Here is a 9,289-nt window from a genome sequence, read left to right as displayed (position 1 = left end):
TAACCTCACTCCTCAAATCTTTATAAAGAGTGCAAGCCAGAAGGATATGCGCCACCGATTCGGTAGTGCCATCTCCACAGGGACATAATAGTTTTTTCCAGTGGAATTTTTTGGAATCATAGAATCATAGAATCATAGAGTTGGAAGAGACCACAAGGGCCATCCAGTCCAACCCCTCAAGTACAGCCAAAGGCAGTAAATAATAATTTATACCCCACCCATCTGGCTGGGTTTCCCCAGCCACTCTGGGCGGCTTCAAACAGAAATATTAGAATGCACTAATTTCTTAAAGATTAAAAGCTTCCCTAAACAGGGCTGCCTTCAGATGTCCTCTAAAAGTCTGGTAGTTGTTTTTCTTTTTGACATCTGGTGGGAGGGCATTCCACAGGGTGTTTGCCACTACCAAGAAGGCCCTCTGCCAGGTTCCCTGTAACTTGGCTTCTCACAGCGAGGGAACCGACAGAAGGCCCTCGGCACTGAACCTCAGTGCCCGGGCAGAACGATGGGGGTGGAGACGCTCCTTCAAGTATACTAGACCGAGGCCGTTTAGGGCTTTAAAGGTCAGTACCAACACTTTGAATTGTGCTCAGAAACATACTGGGAGCCAATGCAGGTCTTTCAAGACCGGTGTTACGTGGTCTCGGCGGCTGCTCCCAGTCACCAGTCTAGCTGCCGCATTCTGGATTAGTTGTAGTTTCCGGGTCACCTTCAAAGGTAGCCCCACGTAGAGCACATTGCAGTAGTCCAAGCGAGAGATAACTAGAGCATGCACCACTCTGGCAAGACAGTCCGCGGGCAGGTAGGGTCTCAGCCTGCGTACCAGATGGAGCTGATAAACAGCTGCCCTGGATACAGAATTAACCTGCGCCTCCACGGACAGCTTTGAGTCCAAAATGACTCCCAGGCTGCGCACAGTTACCCCATTCAGGAATAGGAAGTCCCCCACACCTGCCCGCCTCCTGTCCCCCACAAACAGTACTTCTGTCTTGTCAGGATTCAACCTCAATCTGTTAGACTAAATATTCAATCTTGCGAGGGTAAAAGCACTACTATATTTTGGAATTATTAAGTTATGCAGATAGGGTACCAGAGAGTCAAGATGACTAGGTGGAAAACACAGGCAAAATTTCCTTATTGTGGCCAGATAGTTCTGTCACTCAATGTCATTTAGGCGCTGTCTATTTAAATTGCTTGCTTTAATAAAACCCAGTGTGAGTAGCTGTTGTGGTGATAAACCACAAGAGTGAATTTTTTGGTAGACAATTTTAGTCCAGGCGCTCTTAGCAATGCAATGTTCTTGGCCATTTGAAAGAAAATGGGCGGGCCCACACATCTCAGCAAATGAGCAACAGGTAGCCCTAGCCTATTTAATGGACAGGCAAAAGACACCTGCCAGATAAGTGTTAGACTACAACTTCCATCAGCCACAACCAGCATGGCCAATTGTCAGGGATGATGGGAGTTGTAGTCCAACAGCATCTGTAAAGAACTACTCTGGCTCCTGTTCTGAAAGAGCTCATCCTCTGCCATTTTCTATCAAGAATCCTCCTCTCTTCTTCACACCATTGGACAAAAAAATTGACCCAGAACACCCCAGATTTTGGTTGCCTCTGCTGGAAGAGCTGCTGCTTCCACTTATGCCAGCATAGCAAGTGTGGCAAAGATTGGGCTGCCAATTTGGTGCCCCATCTCTCTTTTCTTGCATATAGAAGGAAGTTGCTTAGCTTATGTCTGATATCACCTTTATACCGTATTGGCCTGAATATAAGCCACGCCCGAATATAAACAGCACTTTTAAAATTCAGCAGCGATATCACAAAAGCCGATTTTTGTAAGGTCGCGAACTTAAGCCACGCTTTAACTTTTCACGGTTGGAATGGGGGGTGGGGAGAGGAGTGAGGCTTATATTCAGGCCAATACGGTCTGTATCACCACAGCTAAAGGAAAGCAGGAAATAATAAAGGTCCCCCAGAAATATCCTCCAACGCCTACCGCAATTGTTTGCTCATTGCAAAGTGGAGAAGTTCCTTTTGAAGGAAATAAGAAGAGAATTAGTAAATGCTTTCTTCTCTGTTAAGCAAACAAGAACAGGAAACAAGGGGTAATAATTTGGCAGGGGGGGGAATGTGCACAAGAGGAATTTATTCTCTGTGGCTAGTCATGCATGATCTGCTCCTCAAAAGCTGCGTAAACAGTCAACACCGGGCAGTTGTTTCCTACGTCAATAGACTCTTAGCTTGCATTCTTCATGGGCAGATTTCAGATGTGCTTTTCAGCCTCTCTTCATCTTTTGATGTGCATGTGTGAAAGACAGATTACTTCTACACTAGCCCCTTTCTCTGGAATTGCCACAACCGGCTCCTAAACCTTTTACAGAGAATCCACACAATGCCAAAAAAACAACCCTGATTTTATTTTTGCAATAAAACACAACAGTAGTTGCAAGTATGTGCAGGAAAGCACTATTACAGTTTCAAAGAGCAACTGTGCCTTTAATTAAATGCTTCCTGTTTACTTTTTCCCTCTTTACTTGGCATGCATGCTCATAAAACCATTAAAAAACTATCAGTCGTGCTGATAAGAAAACAGGACCTTTACTACATAGTAATAGATATAAACCCAGTGCATGAACCTCACAGGCTTTTTAATGGGTCTGCTAGTTCTTTTTTTTTTTTATAAATTTTTTTTTATTTTTTAATTAAACACAAATAAAAACAAAATACACACAAACAAGAATTTCATAATCACAATTTCGTCTCTAATCATTATATTTGACTTCCTCAATTCCTCCTTACTGCGCATCATCCTATATTAATCTTTTAGCAATTTCTACTTCATATTCCTCTTAACTTTTGATTCCATATATTTATACCATAATCATCCTTAACCATGATAAATATTACGTTTTTCCTTCAACACCAATCTATTTTGATAAGCTGAAGATGATGGAATACATGGAATTAGCTGACCTGACCGGGAGACTTCGAGACCAGCGAGAAAAAATGGTGGAAGAAGATTGGAAGTGTTTTAAGGACTATTTGAAAAAGAATAAAATAGACATAGAATAATAAGAAAGGGTTTTGATAGAAACAGGGAGCTGTAGCTTATCAAAATGGGTCTGCTAGTTCTTGAGAGAATACGGACACAAACTTAAAGGGCATTATACCCATGTTATCTGAAGATCAAAGAGCAGCATTCCAACATTTATTAAACAATCATAGGTGTTGGCTCTAAATCTCAGGGGCTGAGTGCCCATAAACCTCAGCAGTAAACTCATAAAATCATTTAATTGCAGGTTGTGTTACCCAGGGCTATCAGATAGAAGTAAAGAGGAAGAAATCAATTCGAGGAGAACTAAACATCCCTTATGTACTTACCAGCTGCTTGGCTCATGGTGTCTCCTGGGCTTTGCTTCTGTAGAAATTTGCACAGGCAGGAGCGGCCGGTCCCAAGTTTTTCTGACTGGGCTGAAGGAAGCTGCCTCCTATTTATCAGATTCTTTGAGGTGTTAGAATGCACATTGCAAGGGGGCGGGGCTTGGAAAGAGGAAATTGAAATGCAAGAACAACTTTAAAAGTTTGCAACGAGCATGAAACCATCCCAAGTAGCCGAAAAGACATGTGCCAATTAACACTCTGGCAGGTGGCTTACTTGAAACCAAATTTTTTCATTCACAAGAGGGAATGAATGAAATGGACTGTATCAAAATGGCCATCAGAAGAACTTTACTCCTTAAGGGAACGCCGTTTCTCCCATTAAGTCAAAGGTTTGGTCGAGTTATTGGTTCAATCAACTGCTCTGGTCATGGATTTTAGTGGCGTCAGGATCAAGGACTCGCTCAAACTCTTATCACCCTCACCTGTAGCCAGTTGAGGCTGAAAGAAGAAAACCTGCACAGATATTTATTTAAGGCTGGCATTTTCAATTACAGAATATTTGATTCATTTATTGAGTTTGTTAGTTGCTTTGTCTTGCGCAAGGCAACCCAAAGCGACTTACAACCAGACAAATGCCCCGCAAACAGATACTTTAAAACCAGGGGGTGGCAGGAATAAAAATTAATTTCTTCTTCCCTGAGTAGTTCAAATTTCCTGCTCGACCCAAGCAATATACAATGAGGTGGCAAAATGTTGTTAAGCTTGACCCACTTCTCAGAGTGAGAAGAAACTCAAGGGCTGCAATGATTACCTGAGTTTTATGTGGTTTCCTTTGGAAGGGAGTTATGGAGGTTTATAGCAGTGTTAGAAGCTCAGATATATCACCTAGGCGCCAAATGGCTCCTTCAACCAGGGTTACAGTTGCCAAAATCGAATGCCTAGCTACCATGGTTGGGCCAGATGGCTTGAAAGTTGTATTTTTCAATACGACTTTTGGGTTTCTGAAATTCATTCTGATTGTGTAGATGAAATATCACATATAGAATTCTAAAGGATCCGTTGCTAGCGTGTGGGAGCAGTCAAGATCCAAGGATATCCAGGCATACACCTCCAGATGGTGGAGACGTCAGGCACAATCCCGGTGCCTGACGATCTTCACTTGGTTGCAAGTGGCTGAAAGCAAGATTCAAAATGCACTTGGCGAATTTCGAACCCTGTTGTTGTTGTTTAGTCGTTTAGTCGTGTCTGACTCATTGTGACCCCATGAACCAGAGCACGACAGGCACTCCTGTCTTCCACTGCCTCCTGCAGTTTGGTCAAGCCTGGTTCATCGAACCCTGGTTTATGGCATTTTAATGCCTGAAGTGTGGGGTTTCTTTAGGAAACAAATACAAAAAAATGAGCATAAATGAAGGAACATACAGTGGAACCTCGGTTTATGAACACCTCGGTTTACGAATTTTCGGTTTACGAACGCTGCGGACCCATCAGGAACAGATTCATTCACTTTCCATTACTTTCAATGGGAAAGTTTGCTTCAGTTTATGAACGCTTCAGTTTATGAACAGACTCCCGAACCAATTACACCCATGCTTCAGGTTAAGTACGCTTCAGGTTGAGTACTCCGCGGACCCGTCTGGAACGGATTGATCCACTTTCCATTACTTTCAATGGGAAAGTTTGCTTCAGTTTATGAACGCTTCAGTTTATGAACAGACTTCCAGAACCAATCGTGTTCATAAGCCAAGGTACCACTGTATTCCAAATTTCAATGCTTTCAGATCAGAACTCTAGAGGCAGCCAAACACACCAAACTGCTGTTAGCTCAAACTCAGCTCTGTTTCCCTGTGTTACCCAAACTGACATCCTGTCTTCATACACAAACCTATGGTATTCAGAGTGTTCCTACTGAGAACATTCCCAAATGATCCCGTATTTGAAAAACTGCCTAACCTGGGCACAGGGAATCACCAACTCATCAGTAACATTCCTGCAGCCATTGAAGATCTAGCCCTCTCCCTATGACACTTTCCCCCTAACCTGCAGTTAGGTAGCAATGCAGGAATTGTCATCTTCCATAGCTGCCAAGTACCCCGTTTTCCCCGGGAAACCCCCCGTTTTTACTTACCTTTTCCCGGTGGTCCCCCGTATCACTTCGTCTCCCGTTTTTCTCCGTTATTTTCTCCTGCCGGCGGCCATTTTTTTCCTGATTTGCCCTTCTATGGGCACAAAAAATGGCCGCCGCCGGCTTCAAAAGTCGCATCTACGCATGACCGGACACTTCCGGTGTCGGCGGTGGCCATTTTTTGTGCCCACAGAAGGGCAAAGTGACACCGGAAGTTACGTCGACGCAGCTTCCGGTGTCACACGGCTGCCGGTCCCGGATTCTGCAGTCCGAGACTTGGAAGGTAAGCATCTTCCTGCACTGCAAGCTTGCCTTGCTAGTTTCTCCGCTGTGTGCTGAGAACAGGCAGCCCCTTTCTTACCACCTGCAACTCCTCGAAAGATTCCATCAACGGTTTCTCCAAAATATTTCACACATCACTTGGGAAGACAAACTAATGACAGTGTAGTGGAAGAGCAGTAGAAAATGGAGTTCTTGGGAAAGTCCAGAAATAAACGATAAGTTGGCAGGAACTCAGGCCAGAAGAAAATGAATTTCAAATAAATCTTCACAAGGTTTTATTTGTGTGATGAGGAGTTCAAATAGGAATCAAGTATGTTTGCCTTGGTACACTTTGACCTGTGAATCTTTGCTGACGAAGAATAGTCGAAACAGGGCCTTGCCCTGAATTTTACTGGAATTTATCTTTATTTGCCTTCAACACTGGGATTGATTCCTATTTGAACTCCTCATCACACAAATAAAACCTTGTGAAGATTTATTTGAAATTCATTTTCTTCTGGCCTGAGTTCTTGCAACTTATCATTTATTCCAGTGTAGTGGGAGAAGCAAAGATCACCGCCAGTGTCAAAGCAATGATTATTCAACGTTGGACTGGTCATGTTGTGCGGATGCCTGAATTTCGTCTTCCAAAGCAACTACTCTATTCTGAACTTAAAAATGGAAAGCGTAATGCTGGTGGTCAACAAAGGAGGTTTAAAGACTCTCACAAGGGAAATCTTAAAAAATGGAGTATAAACACAGACAACTGGGAAACACTGGCCTGCGAGCGCTCCAGTTGGAGAACAGCCTTTACCAAAGGTGTCGTGGGCTTTGAAGACTCTCAAACTCAAGACGAAAGGGAGAAACGCGCTAAGAGGAAGGCATGCTTGGCAAACACTCACTGTGGTCAACTCCCGCCCGGAAACTAATGTCCCTCCTGTGGAAGGACGTGTGGATGGAAGACAATGTTACTCTGCTACGAGTTATTGCCAAAGAAGAAGAAGAAGCTAATTTATCCGCTGTGTGCTGAGAACAGGCAGCCCCCTTCTTAGCTGAGTGAGAAAATGCAATGTTTGGTAAAAAGGAAGCCTTCGTTCATAGCATTTGCTATTTTTGATCTTTAAAAGGGTAAAGAAGAAGAAAAATAACCATTAAGTTGATGGGTGCTAATTTCAGTCCTGACTTTCGAAGGACTGTTGCTGAAAAAGTTATTGCCCATTTCAACCTAGAGTGTTTTTATTATATAAAGTTAGTTGCCCGTTTCTTTACACTGCGGAGATTGCAGAAACAGTCACCACCTTTTTTCTGAACCAGTCAACACCTAAAGCAAATAATAATGTTTCAGCGGTCATAAGTTGTGGACTGCTGAGTACAGCAAATATTGATTGGGAGTAAACAGTTTATTCACATATCTAAAACCCCTAATTATCCAAGAGAAGAAGAAAAATTATTGACCTAACACCTCTCCACCTTTGGTATATGACTCCGCAAGGTGGCTGGTTTGTGAAGCCTCAAGGCTAGGATTTCCAAGGCCAGCTCTTCATAGACAATTAAGTTCCCATTGCTGGTATTTATTTTAAGGTATATAAACATACCATATAGGTAGCACATTTTATGTGCTACAAGTTGGTATAGATAGCTGGTTCTAACATGGCTTCCCCCGCACAGTTAAAAGTGGTAATTAGTAAAAAGAGAGAGAGAGAGAGAAAGAAAAAGGTAAAGGTAAAGGACCCCTGGATGGTTAAGTCCAGTCAAAGGCAACTATGGGGTTGCGGCACTTATCTCGCTTTTCAGGCTGAGCAAGCTGGTGTTTGTCCGCAGACAGCTTTCTGAGTCATGTGGACACCATGACGGAAACCAGAGCGCACAGAAACGCTGTTTACCTTCCCACCACAGTGGTACCTATTTATCTACTCGCACTGGCATGCTTTTGAACTGCTAGGTTGGCAGGAGCTGGGACAGAGCAACGGGAGCTCACTCTGTCGTGGGGATTCGAACCGCCAACCTTTCTTATCGGCAAGCCCAAGAAGCTGAGTGGTTTAGACCACAGTGCCACCTGCGTCCCTTAGATACAATTAGATACAAATGTTGACTGGGGTTTCTAGTTTGGGTAACTACATCTGCCAAATGTATCAACAGTTAGTGGTATAATTGCTTTTAATTTGAACATCGGAATATGAGAGGTGTACTCCCTCTCACAATTGCTGCATTATGGGACAGACTAAGAAAACTGGGAATCCTAACAGTTTTTTCTAAGCCTTAGTGGAGGAAATTCATCCAGGAAAACCTATTTCTGCACAAGGAATAGAGGCCACTGGCTGCAATTTTCAACTCCCCCAGGCTTAGAGTACTGTCATTGGAAGACTGCCGTTTTCTACAGGTGAAACTCGGAAAATTAGAATATCATCGAAATGTGCATTTATTAGAATATCATCAAAAAGTGCATCTGAAGGCAACCCTGTTTAGAGAGGCTTTTAATCTTTAATTGATTATTTTATTCTTCTGTTGGAAGCTGCCCAGAGTGGCTGGGGAAACCCAGCCAGATGGGCGGGGTATAAATAAGAAATTATTATTATTATTATTATTATTATTATTATTTCAGTAACGCAATTAAAAAGGTGAAACCAATATATGAGATAGATGCATGACATGCAAAGCAAGATATGCCAAGCCTTTATTTGTTATACGGTAATTGTAAATATTTGTCGTTAGGCGGGTCAATTATAAATGGAATGTAATCAATGAAATGTAATGGCGATGTTTGTTTTTGTATTATTGTAACTATTTGTTTTATTACTGTGGAATTTCCAAAAGAAAGCATTTGGAAAAATTAAAAGAATAAGAAAAAATAATAAGTTGCATTACTGAAATAAATGCACTTTTCGACGATATTCCAATTTTCCGAGTTTCACCTGTATATGCTCGTTTGGCAATGAGCTACCTCAAACTAAGTAGAACTTCAGAGCAAAGGAGTTTTATCAGAAGTCAACTTCTGCAAAAGAAGTGGTATGAAAATTGCAGGCTGAATATAAAAAGAGGGGTGTTGATCACCTCTTTTTATCATCACCAGCTGGGAAAATTTAGGAGGCTATGCATTTTGTTTCCTTGTGAATTGTGATTTCAAGATTCATCTCAAGGCATAGCCGAGTTGGCTTTGTCATTCCTGGAATAGATGCACTTAAGGATTTGTTTTAGATATATTATGCTAAGGCCCTGCCTTCTACATGCTCAGTAGTCCTTCCATTCTGCAAGCGGGAAAAGCTGAAAGTATTCTATAGCGTCTCACCTTTGCAATCAGTTTAGCATATCTGGTACGTCCAATAGGCATTATTTTATGTGAAGAAACCAGGCAAGAGCTCCGAACTATCTCCTGAATGCACAAACCTTTTGCGATTGCAAGGTACCACGCTTCATAATTGATTTAAAAAGGGGGGAAATGGACTATGGCTGTTGAACACTTCCATCATTCAAAAGGTCTAGTCTCTGGTAGGGATAATAATAATAATAATAATAATAATAATCATCA

The 9,289-nt window shown here is 42.3% G+C and overlaps 1 protein-coding gene across 2 annotated transcripts in view; it reads right to left on the bottom strand.

Annotated features, from left to right (window-relative positions):
- The window catches only part of TGM4 (transglutaminase 4), a 36,172-nt gene extending 32,638 nt beyond the window's left edge, over positions 1-3,534 (bottom strand). The window contains exon 1 of one of the 2 annotated variants that reach the window (XM_035129672.2): positions 3,378-3,534. In XM_035129672.2, coding sequence (XP_034985563.1) covers positions 3,378-3,393 — 16 coding nt within the window. In that variant the 5' untranslated portion in view covers positions 3,394-3,534. Of the gene's footprint in view, positions 1-2,969; positions 3,354-3,377 lie in introns of those variants that run through there. The other variant, XM_035129673.2, reaches the window with a different exon arrangement.
- Positions 3,535-9,289: the final 5,755 nt, after the last annotated feature.

Source organism: Zootoca vivipara, chromosome 12, assembly GCF_963506605.1.
Source record: "Zootoca vivipara chromosome 12, rZooViv1.1, whole genome shotgun sequence".
Lineage (NCBI taxonomy): Eukaryota > Metazoa > Chordata > Lepidosauria > Squamata > Lacertidae > Zootoca > Zootoca vivipara.
This window is presented reverse-complemented; position numbering and strand designations above follow the sequence as displayed.